Consider the following 15,667-nt stretch of genomic DNA (forward strand, 5'->3'; position numbering starts at 1 on the left):
ACAACAGCATTATCAATACAGGATTTCACAGTCCATTAAACAATAGTCCACATGCTTAATACAATGCCCGGTTAAGAAATCACTATTGTCCACTAAAGGTGTTCATTTCGGTTGTTTTATGTGAACGTGAGTGAACCGAGTCATTTATTGCTGTGAACGTGATTTCAGTTGTTTCATTCTTTTGCAAACAGTAATACCTGTAAAGACTATGGATTGAAAACTTTTCGAAAATCGATAGAACTACAAAATATCCGTTGGTCTGATCGCATGAAAAGTAAGCCAATATTGACAATCTATCATTTCTCCCTTGAAAGCGATTCACACGACTGTTTCTAGTTTACCGTACGATTCTGGTTCCTTTGGCACACTTCTATTGTTCACCACTTGTTAATACGACAACCCGTTTTTGTACACTGTCCACATGATTGAAATAATTATCGACTTCGATTTTACAAACGTCAAACGGTTCGATTCAACAAACGTGTGTTTTCCAAATCGGACATTGTATTAAGCATGTGGACAGTTGTTTATTGGGTTATAAACCCTGTAAGTTACCTACAATTGTTAAGTTTGAGGAAAATCTGTTATTCCATCAATGAACGTGAATAAAAGGAATTATTAATAACGGGGTTAAAGAATTGCAACAGGGAATTAGTTGTAGAACGTTGGGTGCACGTTTTTAAGGAATTAATTGAAATTGATTGAAATTAAGTCATTACAGTGCCGTGATTTCATGCACAAAGAACCTTCATAACGAGTACCCCTTGTGAAGAGTTTTTCGCATAACGAGCAAATCAAATAAATACCTGTCATAACGAATAAAATCTCGCATAACGATCAATATCATTTAAGTTCGATTGGTGAGCATTGTGCATTTTTTTATATAGATTTTTTTTTTAATTTTGATAACGGAAATTAATAAACGTTACGTTATTTGATGTTATTTGATTTGATATATTTAGCGATTGTCTGCAATTAGTTTAATTTCATTTTATCCATTTTGCACGTGTCGATCAAAACCAGTCTATCCTTTAACCGCGTGCAATGCGTACGTGAGCTGATTGAACGGTACCCACACCCATTCGCTTTCCCAGAACTTCAGATAGAACGGTCTCTGCTCGATTGTGCGGCACCCGTACGCCTCCAAGATTGCCTCCGTTTCCTCGGGCGAAACAAATTTGTCGTAATCGTGCGAACCCTTTGGCAGTCGCTTCATAATATTCTCCAGCACTACCACCGCCAGCAGCCAGGACCAGCTCGTTTTGTTCCAGGTGCTGATGAATACCGATCCACCCGGTTTCAGCACTTCTGCAACGTGTTTTAGCAACGAACTCTTGTCTACCACGTGCTCGATTGTTTCCGAAAGCACGACAACATCGTACTTGTTAGCTGCACCCTGCCAATGTTCCTCCATCGATTGCTCGTAATAGTGGCACCGGTCCTTGATGTCCGATTGTGCCTCGGCGTGCGCTTTCGCTACCTCGATCAGGTGGCGTGCTGGATCGATGCCGACCACGTTCGCGTGCAGCTTTGCAAGTGCCTCAGCGTAGATGCCACCACCGCAACCGACGTCCAGAATGTTGAGCCCTTTCAGTGCGTCGGTCGTGTACCGTTGCTTACGATCGAGTTTGCCCACCTTGATGAGGCCTTCCACAACCATGGGTACTCTGCAATGAACCGATTTTTTTTACTGGTTAGTACTCTTGCAGGAGTTCGCTACTGTGTGCATCTTACCTTAGCTTGTTCAGCCGATGTAGCAGAATCATGGGTCCGTTCGGTTCCCACCAACGCTTCGAAAGCTGATCGAACGTTGCTACATCGTCTTCGGCCGTTCCTTTCATAGACAAACCCTCCACCAGGCTGAGAAAAGCAATCGAAATTTTCTCGAACATCTTTACCAGCACAAAGCGAAAGAAGGCTAGCACAAGCCTGAAGATAACGACACCATTAGATTGCATCACTGATTCGTGGAGCTCCATGTTTTGATAGGGCACAGTATAAATCCTTTCTCGAAGCACCTGAACTCGACTGAAACGAACACACGACTGATACCGTCCTGTAGACTCGAAGAAGCTTTTAAAGGGTTATTATAACGCCCCTCCATCCCCGTTTCAGCAATATGTTTTCGGTTTAACCTGGCGCCTCTTCGCACGCGAAACATGCACGAATTCGAATACAAAAATGGTTACCTTCTAAGTAAATTAGATTCGACCTTAACATTGACATATGGCATGAAAAGAGATACTGAAATGGAAGTTATTAAGCATTGATCGCTACTTTCTCAAAATCTTTATTTTTTCTCAAAAGTTATCGATTTTCAAAACGATGATATAAAACTAATAGGTGTTAGCAGAAATAAAAACAAAACACGATTAAAGGAAATGATCCCTTAAAATTAGCACTTTATTAATCTGCTTGCAAGATAATGTACAAGGTAATTACGATGTATGTACGGCAACCCCTTTAATCATCCCAATCATCTAACTTCAAATCTTTCACTATATCGACTTGATCCGCATCCGTACCATCCTCTAAAGGATAATCCTCAACGGTCTTTTTGTTGGGTTTCTTTTGCTCCTTCACTAATTTCTTCTTGTTGCTCTTTTTAGGCACCACCTCTTCCTCTTCCTCTTCCTCTTCCTCATCATCATCCTCATCCTCATCGTCATCTGAACCCATCATCTCCTCGTCATCACTGCCCTCCTCTATGTCGGACATCGATTCATCACCGTCCGTATCATCCTCCATGTCCTCGAGTCCGTCCTCATCATCGTCATCCTCGTCTTCGTCGTCGGATGGGAATAGCGTCACCGGACCATCCTTCTTCGTCGGTGTCTTTTTCACCACCTTCTTCAACGTTGGGAGCTTGTAATCGCTGATCTTTTCTGAATCCGTAGCATGGCGTCGTTTCACCGCTTCGGTCTCCTTCGCGATCGTAGCGTAGAACTTGGCCAGCGGCGTTCCCTCCGCACGGACCAATTCCTCCCAGGCTCGGATACGGTCCGTTTCCTTCAATGGTATGTCCATCTTGAGGCGCCGCTTTTCCATAAACTCGTAATTTTCCATCAGTTTGTCACTCAGCTGCTTCATCTTGCGCGAGTACTTGTACTGCTTGGTCGTTTTCGCGTACTGGCGTAGCTGCAGTATGATCGGCAGAACGATCTCCGGAAAGCCGATCGAGGCGGACTCGTTTGCCGCGAACTCCAGCACCAATTCGTAGATCTGGTCGATGACGGCATCTTTGAAGGCGTTCTCCTGAATGTTTGCCGGGGAAAATCGTAACAAGCAGGTCAGATTTACCGGTCGCATAGACAGCTTCTTGTGGTCCTCGTTGAAGCTATGGGAACGAAGCACCTCCACCAGGAATGGGAGTACCGGTATGTAGATGTTCGTTTTCGCATTCAGCTGTATCAACGTGCGACAGCAGTGGAAGCGCAGCGGGAAGTATTGGGCCGACGGTATCAGCTTCATTACACCGATCGTGATGGAAACGAACGGATAGATTAGTGGTTCAAGGGCTCCACCATGCGCATGGGCCGATCCGAGCACGTCGCCCCACAGTTTCAGCGAGTTGATGTACTGCCAGTTGTAGACGTACTGAAGGCTCTCCTTCTTCTGCAAAATTACTGCATTGCGCAGGTGAATGGCCAGCTGGCGGATGTACAGAAACATGTGCTGGTAGGAGACGTTGAAGTTAAGCAAGAACATTTCCGCCAGCGAGCGGCGCATAAAGTTGATGTTGGGCAGCGTGTTGGGCGACACAAACTTGCTGTTCTTCACGTACGCCAGATACATCACCTTCAGCACGTTGCTCAGGAAGAAGGATTGTTGCGCGTGCGTTATCTTCAAGATGCACATGAACGCCAACACACGGATCGTTTCTTCCTCCGCCGTACTCCAGATACCGATCAGACGCTTCAGAATGGGTTTCGTTAGGTTCTGGTAGCAGATCAGAATCGATGAAAACTCGTGCAAGTGTTTCAGCAGCACGGACATGATGTGCGACGAAGAGACGTTCTCGAGCAGGTTGGTCAGATCGATCAGGTATGTCTTTATGCTTGCCCTCACCTTCTTGAACCGGAAATCATTCTTCAGATCCTTAAACTGTCGCTTCTCGGTCAATGCCAGATAGCTCCGAAGGGCCGGCCCAAGGTAAAGAACGCACGTTTGTACGATGCCGTTAAACATAGCCGAACCTTCAACGCGGTACGGCGGGATAACGCTCTTATCTCCCGTCACGGTGTACAGGGCCGAATTGAAAGCTTTGCAAATGTTGCGGATACCGTGAACGTGCTTTATTGGCAGCGTAGTCAGATCGTTGGTCCATGCTTTCAGCATTTTAAACGTAACCCTCTTGCCCGGCGTGCCATCGTCATCGTCGGCGGCTTTCTCCTCTTCCTCACCGTCTTCATCTTCATCGTCCACCTCACCGGGACCTTGCTCGTCTTCATCCTCATTAGGATCAAAGTCGCTCTCGTCACTAGCAACGTCCAGCTTGTCCGGCAATTCGTGCACAGCTCCCTCCTCGTCTTCAGCCTCATTCTCCGAGTCGGAGAATTCCGAATCGCTTCCGCCCAGCTGGCCGAATTTCAGCAGTTTTTCGTCATTCTTCTTCAAAAAGGCGAACAGTTCCGGATCGGTCGTTTCCAATCTGGCCAGCGCTTCTTTATGCTCCTTTTCCACCTGTTTCATGCTCGACTTTGTCAACTCTTTGTCGGATTTTTCGGCGGTGGCCTGCTTACCCTTCGTTTTCTTCGACTCCTTGCCGTTGAGCTGGACGGGTTGTGACTCGGTTTTAGTTTTTTTCTTTTTACCATTCATCTCAGCCTGCTCAGTGACCTTCTTAACCTTCTTCGTTTTCTTCTTCAATACGCTGTTCGCATTCGAGCCGGCAGCATCGTGGTCGGAACCGTCATCGCTGTCCGCTTCCTCTGGCTCGGCCAGTTTGCGTTTCTTTTTCTTCTCTTTTCCATTCAGCTCTGGCCGCTGTGCTTCGGACTTCAATTTTTTCCCTTTCTTCACTTTGCCGTTCATTGCCTCATTTTGCTCGGCATCGACGGACTTGACCTTTTTCGTCTTCCTAGACTTTTGCTCTTCAGCTCCGTTCACTTCTTCGTCCGGTTCCGCCGTGCTTGCAGCAACTTTCTTTACTTTCCCGACAGATTTCGCTTTCTTTATGTCGCCCTTTGCTTCCTGTTTGTGTTTGGCCTTTTCTATGCCATTAGATTTAAGTTTACTCTTCGGTTTGGCCTCTTGCTCATCGTCTCCAACGTCTGCATCCATGTTGTCCAAGAAGTTGTCCAGGGACATGTTCTGGAAGTCTTCCTTTTTCTTTGACTGTTTGATCTTCATCTTGAAGTTGTGAAGAACCACACTAAAATGTAATTATAACGAGAAAACAGTTAAACAAACGGAAAAAGCGTATTTTTGAGGATGTTTTCTCCTGCCGGTGGTGCTTGCACGTGTTTACTGTGTTGACGTTTGCCAGAGCATGCGCGATTTGACAGCAGCAAGAAACGTCAATCGCGGAAGTGATGCCAAATGATGCTTGATTTATTAAAAAAAATGTTATTTTTATCTATTCCATTGCTTTTGTTGCTTTTGGAAGATGTGTTATAATGCAAAAAATCAAATGCCGGAACAATTTGAAAGTGTTTGTGTCTAATAAAGAGCAATTTCAACAAATTTTATAGTTTTTTTTGACGTCTTACAAATATTGGCCAAATTTCACCATAGGGTATGCCAACTGTGCGATCAATATTTTCAATGTTTGGAAACAACGAACGAACGCCGGCGAAGAAAGAATTAGAATCTTGCTTTCCCCGTGAAAAGATACCATAAATTATCACACCATGCTACCTCAGCACTGCGTGCGACTTCTCCGCCCGACCATATTGCTCACCAGGTAAAGTTTTTCAAAAAGTTCTCAAATTGAATTATGTGATGCAATTTTCGCCCATTCCTTCTAGAACGTCCCGATGCTTTTCCTCACCTTCGGAAACGATCCGAACACAGTACAGCAATGTCGATCAGCGGGAGGTGGAAAATTTGTCCAAACAGTCCAGCGAATGGTGGGATCCTCAAGGTCCGATACGTGGGCTGCACGCAATGAACTCGCTTCGTGTTCCGTTGATTCGGGATGGGCTGATCGCGACCGGGGCCGTGGACAAAAGCCTCATCCAAAAGCCGAACGTACTTGAAAGCTTAAACATCCTCGAGGTTGGTTGCGGGGGAGGAATTCTGACCGAAGCACTTGCCAAACTGCACTCCAACGTGGTTGGTATCGATCCAAGCGAAAAGTTGATCAGCGTTGCGAAGGAGCATGCGAAGGAAAGCGCAACGCTCCGGCCGGAACATCTTCAGTACCATGTAGAAACCATCGAGCAGCATGCGGCCAAACATGCCGAACGGTACGATGCGGTAGTTGCGTCGGAAGTGCTGGAACATGTCAATGATAAGGTGGCGTTTGTTGAGCAGTGTCTCGCTGCGCTGAAACCGGGCGGATCTATGTTTCTGACCACAATCAACAAAACAACTCCCTCGTGGTTGGGAGCCATCGTTGCTGCGGAGCAGATTTTCCATCTCGTCCCAGAAGGAACGCACGATTGGGATAAGTTTATATCGCCGCTCGATTTGCAACGAATTCTCTCCAGCTACAACTGCACCACGATTCTGGTGCATGGAATGTTTTACCAGTTTTGGTCCAATCAGTGGTGCTGGACAAAGAACACTGAGATAAATTATGCACTGCATGCCGTCAAAATGAAGGAACAGTAAGCGTTGCTTTTAATAAATTAACTTAATGTAGACATCGTACACCAAACATGAGCTTAGTAAGAATTCGTTTATTCAATCACCTACTTCGAACGTTTAATGTTCAATGGCAATGGGTGCTGCAACCTCTTTTTGTGGCTGTCGTACTTCTTGTTCATCGTGTGCACAACGCTAGTGTAGAACCGGGCCATCTCTGCATCCGGAACATCCGTTTGCATTTGGGCCTGCTTGGCCGCTTCTTGCTGCTCGCGCTTAGCTATGTCCGCGCCGGATTCGATATCAAGTATTCGCTCAATGTCCGGATTCATTCCACCGTAGCTGATGCGACCTTCGATCAGGTTTTCACACGGTACGTAGCTAGGCTCCAATACATATTTTACCGTCTCAGTGAGCATTTTATCCGTGATTTCACTTGCATACAGTGCGCTGTGGTAAGGCGGGATGGGAAGTTTTAGTCGATGTCCACGTGCCACTTTGAATTTGCGCTACTTACCGGCCCCGTTCTTCGTCGGCTTCTTTGTCCAATTTCTCTTTCGTGCGGGACATGAATTTCATCTGCAAAATGCCCTTTGATAGCTGAACTTTATTCATTTTTGAGGACATTTTTGTGGTATGTATTTTATCCTGGAGCTCTTTAAAACACACGGACGATTCACAATGTAAACAAATGCAGCATTGAAGCTGATGACAGTTGTACGCGTAAGTACCGGTTCGACCGGTTCAAACATTCACTTCTCCGAGAAAATATGTAAATTATTAGTTTTTTTTGTAAGGACAAATTGTGATCAAATTTTATTTTCTTGTTTTTGAGATAATAAGTGGTGGAGTTGTTTTCTATTAGTTGAATGTTAAACTATTTTGCTTTCAAGTCATACATTATTCCAAACCATTTTGAATAACCGGTTCATTTTGCAACGGCTGTCATATGAATGCAGCTGTCATGAAACCAAAACAAAAGCGATAGCCCTGCTCCGATAGTGCTCTCCAAACCAAGACGCACGCGAATTCCTATGCAGTGAAGAAGGACTCGCATAGACTATAAAAGTGCAATTAGTGTGTATCGTTTGAATGTACGGTGTGTAAGTGTGTAAATTACCATGTTTGGTTTCAACAAACCAGCGGCGCCAGCGAAGCGTGAACGCAAGCGAGATCCTGCGGAGGTGAGTTTAACGCCTGGGGAGAGAGAGAGGGAGAAATCGTTCGACCAGCTGCTGTATTAGTCATCATCTAATGCGTTTTCTTTGTGTTCCCGCGTATCCGCGTGTGTGTAGTTTGGAATATTCGGCCTGACGAACGATATCGCTGGCCTAGGAGATGATGCGGACGATGGAAGTGATCCGGACGATGAGGATTTGGAAGCAGAGCTGGCCGCAATTACAGCCGGAATGGGAGGCGCTCGGAAGGCGAAGCCGAAACCCAAAGCGAAAGGAATTGTAGCACCCCAAGAGTTGGATGCGATGGTTGCAGCTAGCCTGCGAGACGTTGGCAGCGATGACGATGCATCCGATGATGATGATGATTCAGACTTGCTGGATGAACTATCAGCGATAACCGGGACTGCTGCGCCGGATGAAGACGATGGAGCAAACGAGGAAGCTGCTAAATCGAAGCCTCCCGTACCCCCACCGAGGAAAAGTTCCACCAGCGGCGATTTGGTATCACTGCTGAAATCCCGCATCGCAATGTACACGCAAGCGGAGGAGGGAGCCAAGACGTCGGGCGATTCGGGAAAAGCGCGGAGATTTAACCGAGGACTGAAGACTCTTAAAGACCAGCTGAAAATGGCCGAAGCAGGGAAAGCAGTGGATCAGAGTGAAATCCCTCCAGAAGTAAGCGTAAAATTAGCAGCGCCACCGAAAGAACCTACGGATGAACCACCAAAACAACCAATTTCTGCACCTGCCCGTCCGGCACCTCCTCCGCCTATTGCTTCTCCGGCCGCAGATGAACCAGGACCTTCCCGATCTGCACCACCGGTTCCGCCGAGGGGTGAAGCAAAACCACCAACTACACCTGCACCGGTGCTGCAAGAAAGGGCAGCAGCAGCGCCATCGAACCCCAAGCTAAGCCTGCTGAACGAACGAAAGCAACTGTACAAGCAAGCAGCACTGAACGCGAAAAAAGTGGGAAACAACGAACAGGCAATGGCGTACGTTAAGGTTCTGAAACAGTTCGATGTGGTGATTCGGGCCATGGAGAACGGGGAGGAGGTCGATCTGAGTCGAATGCCACCGCCACCGAGCGAGCTTAGCATGGCACAGTCCAGCTCACCGTCAGTGCCTTCCGTTAGCAAACCGAAAGAGGAAGCGAAAGTTCAGAAAGAAGCGGAACTGCCTTCTCCCGCACCGTCGTCTTCCGAGCAACCGGCCGCTGAGGAGGAGGAGGAGGAGGAAGAGGAAAATTTAATCGAAGCCACCACTGTGCTAGAGGCGCTGGAGCAGCGGTTGGAGAAGTATAAATCCGTCGAACAGGCGGCAAAAGACGAGGGTAACAGCTCAAAAGCCCGTCGAATGGGACGCATTGTGAAGCAGTATCAGGATGCGATAAAGATGCATAAGGCTGGCAAACCGATTCCGATCGATGAACTGCCCACACCACCGGGCTATGGGCCAATTCCGGTGCCGATCGCTGAGCCAATCCCGGGAACTAGTAAAAGCTCTCCCAAACCGGCCGTCACCCAGTTCGATAAGCAGTTGAACATTTTGCTGGAACGTCATCGTGAATATAAACAGGCGGCCATTGAGGCGAAAAAGGCAGGCGATCTCGACGAAGCGAAGGAATGTTTGCGGGTGTTCAAGGGGCTGGAAAAGCTAATAGAGGTTGCCCGTGCGGGTGGAAGAGTCGATCTGACCACAATCCCGATTGCACCGTCGAAGCGAAACGCCCTCGAAGCATCCTTTACCATCGTCAACACGGAGGACTGTGATCAGGTGGGAACCGATACGGGCGGGGCGGCGGGTGCGGTTGAAGGTGTTGATAGCGAGACGCGCATACGGCTCGAGGAGCAGCTGTCGAAGCAGCTGATTATCTGTCGGAACACGCGTGACCATCATCGTGCCATGGGAGACATTGCGGGGACGAACAAGTTTGAAAATCTCGCACTCAACGTCCAGAAGGATCTCGATCTGGTCCGGTTGGGCCATCGGCAGGGCTTGCCACTGCCAAAGTTTCACTACGAAAAGCTGCAATTCAATGTGGTAAAGTGCCACACGGATCTGTCGGATAATGAGGTGGAGATACGGGTGGTAAGGGGAATCAATTACAACGTGCCCAATCCGAAGGATGTAGATACGTACGTGAAGTTCGAGTTTCCCTATCCACAGGTGCGCGCGTCTAGAATGCATTAAATACATGTTAATAATTCCGTTTTTCATTTGCTACGTTCCACCCCCGACAGGAAGATCCGCTGAAGGGAAAGACGAACCTAGTGAAAGATACTCACAGTCCTGAGTACAACTACCAGCAAACGTTTGAAATTCAGCGTAGCCAGCGCAACTGTCAGCGTATCTTCAAGCGACACGCACTGAAATGTGAAGTCTATTCCAAAGGGTAAGAAGCGTTATTGTTGTAATGTAGTACTTGTCATGCTTCGTCCTCAAATCATGGTGTGGATTGTTGTGTAAGTTGCTTGAACCACCTCTCCCGTATGTGTGTATTAGTTTGAATAGAAAGGATATTTCTCCCTTGTTTAGTGTTCTAGTGTGATGTGAATTTAAATTCCCCTCTTTATCCTTTCCCAAGCCTGCCACCAAGCCTGCGTAGAGTATACGCGTCAATTTCCATGCGTTCCCTGTAGCACCATCCCATTAGAGCATGCAGTACGCCATTGTCTAGTGGCTTTTATTTGATAGCGTATATTTTTTCTTCCCTTTTCATTTGCTTGTTTGTACACACCGGCCACACCGGGTGCATTGTGCTACACCGTCCTATTTGTTGGGCGTACGACAATGGTTGGCAAATACCATGCACATGGTTTCTTTTTTGTGTGTGTCTGTACGCGTGCTTCTCGCATCCTTGGTACGCGCGCATCAACGCGTATATTGTGTGTGCATTTTGTGCGTGTGTTCATTTTGCTTGTAATGATGGTTATTTGCTCGGCCGCTACGATCTAGCTGCTGCTGTCACGGTGCATCAACTGGACTTTTCTCCTGTTTCAGTGGGTTCCTTCGCTCGGACGTGCTGATCGGTACGGTGACGGTGAAGCTGCAGCCGCTGGAGACGCAGATTGAAATCCACGACTCATTTCCGGTGAGTAGCGCTGGATAATCCCGCCATGCATTGTCGACCCATATCCCAACCGGATTCAATTTTCACGTGCACAACATTCTCAACCGGGTTTCTCCGGCGATGCTTTTCCTTACAGCTAATGGACGGGCGGCGCACAGTCGGCGGCAAGCTCGAGGTCAAAATACGCGTTCGTAACCCAATCCTGACGAAGCAAATCGAGCAGATTAACGAACGTTGGGTGGTGCTCGATTCATAGGCACACACTTCCGGGCTCGACGAATGACTTCCGTTACGGGGCGGCGGGAGACACACACACATCGGCATAGATTTGGATAGGGATGGTGGATTTGTGGATGAATGTTGCCTAGAGACGGGCAGCCCTGTGCACAGGAACACAGGTATCCAAAATGCAACAACGAAACGTTTTGTGCAACGGATGGTGCGAAATGTAGTTGAATAAATTAAATGAGAACTCTGCGAAACGAACCGGCACGTGTTGTTGAACGGACCGGCATGCCAGACCAAGCCGAGTCGGTCGATGTTAGAATGTGATATTAAGGACAACCTGCTGGTAACACGGGGTCAACGGGGTGGAACGATGCGTGCGCTGTCTGTATGGGTGAGCTAGGACACGAGAGAGCGTGTGCGTTGGAATCAATTTTATGAACCGTACTCTCAACTGGTGTTACGCTCGCATGAATTACTGCTGAGAAGGGGTTGTTCTGGCACGGTTTTAGAACGGTTTGTAGTATGTCGCGAAATATAAAGTCCAGCCCGTTAATCTGACTCTATGTACACGGTAGTGCATGTCACCCAGTGCAGAAGATAATGAAACAAACACGCTTAATATCTAATTCCTAGTTACGTAACAAACTTCAAAGAAGGTAAAGCACGTGCAAAATTTCTAAACCAAACCACACAAACACACGCAAAAGAGAGTCTCGTTAAACATCTGCGGTGGCAGAATAATTATAATCATTTGTGCTGTTGTGCTATTGTTTTGCATCGTGTTGTAATGGAAATTAAAATGCTGGGTAATTTCGTAACGGATGGATACAAAAAGGTTAGGTCTTTTCCATATAGTGAGAAATTAAAGAGTGTGGGCTTTCAGTTGCAAACCAACCTTTATGGGAAATTAATAATAAATAAATAATTAAATTATGTAAATTAGTATTGCCTGTCTGAATTACACGAGTGACATGTGGCCATCTAATCCGAAACCAAATAGTACAACTCGTTCTTGCATTGCAATGAACACTTTATTGACCGAGCCTATAAACTATAACGCATCATATAAGAACAATTTATAATTGTTTAAGTATTTAATTGTACATAATGAACGTAAACTTAAAAATATTGTAATTTAATGCTAGCATCCTTTATCAAACCCTTCTTCAGCATACAGCATTATGTGGAGAGCAATACACATTTTTCACATTTTAGTATAAATTAACTATTGTTTTCCATCCAACAGGAATAAAATAAAGACTCTTTTTACTGCTTCCATTTTTGTACGGCCCGGGTCGAAAACACAACAAAGTTTGTAAATACGAATATTTTTCTTCAAATGGTAACCCTTTCTACTGCTGTTGTAACAGTTGCAATCTTTTGCCATCGTCAACCCCATTTTCGCATCACAGACCATCTGCACACTAAATGCAACCATTCACTTCCAGTTAGCAGAATGGAAATGCAAAAATCCCTGCGAACCGTATGTTGTTTCACAGTGCTTTCGATATAGAAAAAAGCCAGTCCTGCTCTCCGTTTCCTGTTTGATTTCATTCGATGCGTTGATGCGACGTCCCTCTGTCTGCTAAACTGCTCTGTTTCTCTCCCTTTCTCTCTCTCTCTTCGCTAACTGACGCAACGGTCATTCGTCCGTAAATTCCACGTGTTTGCAGACGATCCGTCACTTACTGGCAAACGACCCCCGACAGTCCTTGGCCTGTCCGCGTCAGTTCATCGCAATTCCACGAAAATTTCACTTCCTTCCGGCCAATCCCACCACCGTGGTGGCGCGGGCGAGATTTCCGCTCACGAGGTTCGTGCACGAGGTTTGGGAACGCACGTCACGTGCCCGGACAGGGGTAGGGAGTGCCGTACCGTTGCTCCGTTTCCCTAGAGCCGACCGAGCGATATGTTGAGGCACATTCCGAACGTCAGCACGCCGATGAAGCAGACGAGCACGAGAAAGCACAGATAGTGGGCGCTGACGGGCATCCGGAACAATTTGGCTGACATCTTCAGCGAGGACGCGTACAGCAGCACCGTGTTCAAATCCTCGGACGACGTATTACGGTGAACGAACGGGCGAATGCTTATCAGATGGCCGCAGGATTGCGTTTGGCGGCAGGTGACGGTTAGGCTGGCGGCCTGTAGGAGCACAGAGACAAAAGGAAAGGTAACGGGCAGGGTAAACGCGCCAAGAGCCGTGCTGGGCGGGAGAATGTGTACGAAAAGCGGCAAGAAAACTGTACCCAATGTACGTTCCCTGCTGCTGAGCGTAATATTCACAGGTGTGGCTGAGCAATGCAGGCGATTTTTCTGCCGTCGGACAGACCGTGGAAGTTATTTCGTTAGTCCACGAATTAAAATTCTTCACGTGGGATTTGATATGACAGAGCGGTGGGATGAGAAGCGTTTCGTGGAACTTTGGCCCCTTAAACAAGCTATCACATTATACCATATTCATCGGTTCTTTATTTCTTGCTTTGGTAGCAAATCCCGGTTGCCCGAAAAGGTGTGCTGTAGGATCATCCCGTAGGACGACGACGATGACGACACGAGAGCCGGCAAAGTGGAAAATTGTTTCGTTTGATCGGTCACAATCAGACGGTACACGGTACTGGTTTGAAATGAACAAACGGTGCCAAACTGCCTTGATTTGGCTTTGCAACCTTCTGCATAACGAATGCGCCATCAACTTCTCATAACTGGCCAGTTTACGGAAAGGGCCGACGAGTATGAACGATGCAACAAACGACCAAATTTTGCAGCGTCTCTTGGAAGGGCATAACAACACTCAAACGATTCGGCCGTACGGAGAATGATTCAAAACCGATATATGCAATGCAAAAACGCGCCATTCACTTGGTCACTGGAATCGGTGCTTATGCGATGATTCGTGCGCATGATCGTTTGATTTGGGGCGGGCGATATAACAACACCGTTCGAGCCACCGGTTTCGTGTGTTGTTGCACGCAGCTTTTAGGAGCAAACACCGTTGCAATTTTAAGTTGCTCATGACACCGTGTGTTGACTGTATTGAAAAAGTGCACCCATTTACACATGACCAACCCGTAAAGTACTATATATTTGAATTTAATACCCTCCTTAATCGCAGACAAATTTGTCATCGGTGGTTTACAAACATTATGTTAATGCTAGCGAACGCTGTAATTCACCCACCCACCCGTCCCTTTGTGCAAGCGGTCCTAAAACCCCAACGATTCATGTCCGAATTGTTGCCGCGTGGCAATGGTTGATTAATTTTCAACTACAGCCCCGGCCCCAGCGTCCTGTCGTACGGGCCAGGTTGTGGGAAACCGACGCAATATTTAATTGCCAATAGAGTGATGCGCGCGCGGTTGTTGTATGCTGTTGGCGCGTATCCGAAGCTGCTATTACTCTTTATCTCTTTATACCGGCACTGGCAATGCAGTGCAATGGTGCCGGTCCGTTGAACGATGTGAGCCTTCCCGCATGCTAACACAGCCCGGTGCAAAATGGTTCCGTTTAATTAGCTATTAATTAGTCAGCACCCTCATGATAGGAACACGAGGTGCCTGCTAGGAGGCTCGTCTTCACCATTGCGCTTCTAGCCATTACCTGTCGGCATTAGTGTGAAATGTGTACGGTACCCATCCACCACCACGAATCGGTCATTTCTGGATGCATGTATGCCTAGCAGGGCACATCGCTCTGTTATAGACTGATAATGGGCGTGTGCTGTGTATTAAATGTGACGACCGTTGGCAGGAAGTGTGGCGTCGGAGTTGGAAACTCAATCCACGATGCTCTCTCACGAAACGCATCGGAATGATAAAAACAAGCGCCAGAACACACTCTATTGCTGCATCACATCCTGTGGGCGGACGGGAGATCGTGGTGGGCCCGGCGGGAATCCGGGAAGAATGCTTGATGCAAAGTTATGCTAATTCAATTCCGCCTGCATTTTCCCAACCAGCAGGTCTGCCTGCGCAGTTTGGTCGATTTGAACGCCTTCTTGATATTGTGCGGCGGTTTGAGAGCGGGAATGAAAAACAGGAAAAAGCGATGTATGCGCCTTTGAATTTCAATACTGCAGCACCCCGCGCACTGCGCCCCATGGCGACATTTGCCCCACAGATTGCTTTTGAATGACTGCTATGAATGGTAGTGCAGAGGATTAGGGAAAATGATTTTCGGTTAAATCGCTAAATTGAATGTGGCGGAGGTTTTGGGCCACCCCGTCCCCGAGAAGCCTACCGGGTGTGTATTTACACAATTAGAGATAATTTACGTTTAGGTTTGCACGCAATGCGAAGTGAAACAAACACAATGTGGAGCAGATGATTTGAAGGGTGTGTGTGTGTGCGTATTTCACAATCATCGTCATTGGGATGAGTGGGTGGGTATGAAGGATTACATTATAGAGATTAAATCGTATGAATGGTCAAGAATGAAC

At 47.0% G+C, this 15,667-nt stretch overlaps 6 protein-coding genes across 7 annotated transcripts in view; 2 read left to right on the top strand and 4 right to left on the bottom strand.

Annotated features, from left to right (window-relative positions):
• Nucleotides 1-880: 880 nt before the first annotated feature.
• LOC120957077 (ubiquinone biosynthesis O-methyltransferase-like) lies at nucleotides 881-2,134 on the bottom strand. Its single transcript, XM_040379047.2, has 2 exons — nucleotides 1,735-2,134; nucleotides 881-1,667 (listed from the first exon to the last, which is right to left on the bottom strand). Exons 1-2 carry the CDS (start codon nucleotides 1,977-1,979, stop codon nucleotides 1,025-1,027), a joined length of 888 nt encoding a protein of 295 aa, XP_040234981.2. The 5' UTR covers nucleotides 1,980-2,134; the 3' UTR covers nucleotides 881-1,024.
• A 238-nt stretch (nucleotides 2,135-2,372) lies between these two features.
• Nucleotides 2,373-5,492, bottom strand: LOC120957076 (nucleolar complex protein 2 homolog). Its single transcript, XM_040379046.2, has one exon. It carries the CDS (start codon nucleotides 5,350-5,352, stop codon nucleotides 2,464-2,466), a length of 2,889 nt encoding a protein of 962 aa, XP_040234980.2. The 5' UTR covers nucleotides 5,353-5,492; the 3' UTR covers nucleotides 2,373-2,463.
• A 250-nt stretch (nucleotides 5,493-5,742) lies between these two features.
• On the top strand, nucleotides 5,743-6,823 carry LOC120958582 (ubiquinone biosynthesis O-methyltransferase, mitochondrial). The gene is made up of 2 exons (XM_040381486.2): nucleotides 5,743-5,905; nucleotides 5,970-6,823. Exons 1-2 carry the CDS (start codon nucleotides 5,853-5,855, stop codon nucleotides 6,775-6,777), a joined length of 861 nt encoding a protein of 286 aa, XP_040237420.1. The 5' UTR covers nucleotides 5,743-5,852; the 3' UTR covers nucleotides 6,778-6,823.
• A 2-nt stretch (nucleotides 6,824-6,825) lies between these two features.
• Nucleotides 6,826-7,461, bottom strand: LOC120958583 (uncharacterized). Its single transcript, XM_040381487.2, has 2 exons — nucleotides 7,268-7,461; nucleotides 6,826-7,200 (listed from the first exon to the last, which is right to left on the bottom strand). The coding sequence occupies exons 1-2, from the start codon at nucleotides 7,375-7,377 to the stop codon at nucleotides 6,858-6,860; spliced, it is 453 nt and encodes a 150-aa protein (XP_040237421.2). The 5' UTR covers nucleotides 7,378-7,461; the 3' UTR covers nucleotides 6,826-6,857.
• Nucleotides 7,462-7,705: 244 nt separating this feature from the next.
• LOC120956432 (coiled-coil and C2 domain-containing protein 1-like) lies at nucleotides 7,706-12,171 on the top strand. 2 transcript variants are annotated; one of them, XM_049608432.1, is made up of 5 exons: nucleotides 7,706-7,934; nucleotides 8,046-10,097; nucleotides 10,172-10,323; nucleotides 10,887-11,022; nucleotides 11,138-12,171. In XM_049608432.1, the coding sequence occupies exons 1-5, from the start codon at nucleotides 7,872-7,874 to the stop codon at nucleotides 11,255-11,257; spliced, it is 2,523 nt and encodes an 840-aa protein (XP_049464389.1). In that variant the 5' UTR covers nucleotides 7,706-7,871; the 3' UTR covers nucleotides 11,258-12,171. The 2 variants fall into 2 exon arrangements, with proteins under 2 accessions (XP_049464389.1, XP_040233834.2); XM_040377900.2 differs by having other exon boundaries at nucleotides 10,932-11,022.
• A 57-nt stretch (nucleotides 12,172-12,228) lies between these two features.
• The window catches only part of LOC120956433 (uncharacterized), a 36,319-nt gene continuing 32,880 nt past the window's right edge, over nucleotides 12,229-15,667 (bottom strand). The window contains exon 8 of the mRNA XM_040377901.2: nucleotides 12,229-13,374. Coding sequence (XP_040233835.2) covers nucleotides 13,120-13,374 — 255 coding nt within the window. The 3' untranslated portion in view covers nucleotides 12,229-13,119. The remainder of the gene's footprint in view (nucleotides 13,375-15,667) is intronic.

Source organism: Anopheles coluzzii, chromosome 3 (genome assembly GCF_943734685.1).
Source record: "Anopheles coluzzii chromosome 3, AcolN3, whole genome shotgun sequence".
NCBI lineage: Eukaryota > Metazoa > Arthropoda > Insecta > Diptera > Culicidae > Anopheles > Anopheles coluzzii.

Coding starts and splice junctions, on each gene's coding strand:
- LOC120957077 (XM_040379047.2), bottom strand. CDS start 1,979: ATGGAGCTCCACGAATCAGTGATGCAATCTAATGGTGTCGTTATCTTC. Junction 1,668..1,734: donor CATCGGCTGAACAAGCTAAG/GTAAGATGCACA, acceptor GGTTCATTGCAG/AGTACCCATGGTTGTGGAAG.
- LOC120957076 (XM_040379046.2), bottom strand. CDS start 5,352: ATGAAGATCAAACAGTCAAAGAAAAAGGAAGACTTCCAGAACATGTCC.
- LOC120958582 (XM_040381486.2), top strand. CDS start 5,853: ATGCTACCTCAGCACTGCGTGCGACTTCTCCGCCCGACCATATTGCTC. Junction 5,906..5,969: donor CCGACCATATTGCTCACCAG/GTAAAGTTTTTC, acceptor CATTCCTTCTAG/AACGTCCCGATGCTTTTCCT.
- LOC120958583 (XM_040381487.2), bottom strand. CDS start 7,377: ATGTCCTCAAAAATGAATAAAGTTCAGCTATCAAAGGGCATTTTGCAG. Junction 7,201..7,267: donor GCCGACGAAGAACGGGGCCG/GTAAGTAGCGCA, acceptor GCCTTACCACAG/CGCACTGTATGCAAGTGAAA.
- LOC120956432 (XM_049608432.1), top strand. CDS start 7,872: ATGTTTGGTTTCAACAAACCAGCGGCGCCAGCGAAGCGTGAACGCAAG. Junction 10,098..10,171: donor TCGAGTTTCCCTATCCACAG/GTGCGCGCGTCT, acceptor CACCCCCGACAG/GAAGATCCGCTGAAGGGAAA. Junction 11,023..11,137: donor AAATCCACGACTCATTTCCG/GTGAGTAGCGCT, acceptor TTTTCCTTACAG/CTAATGGACGGGCGGCGCAC.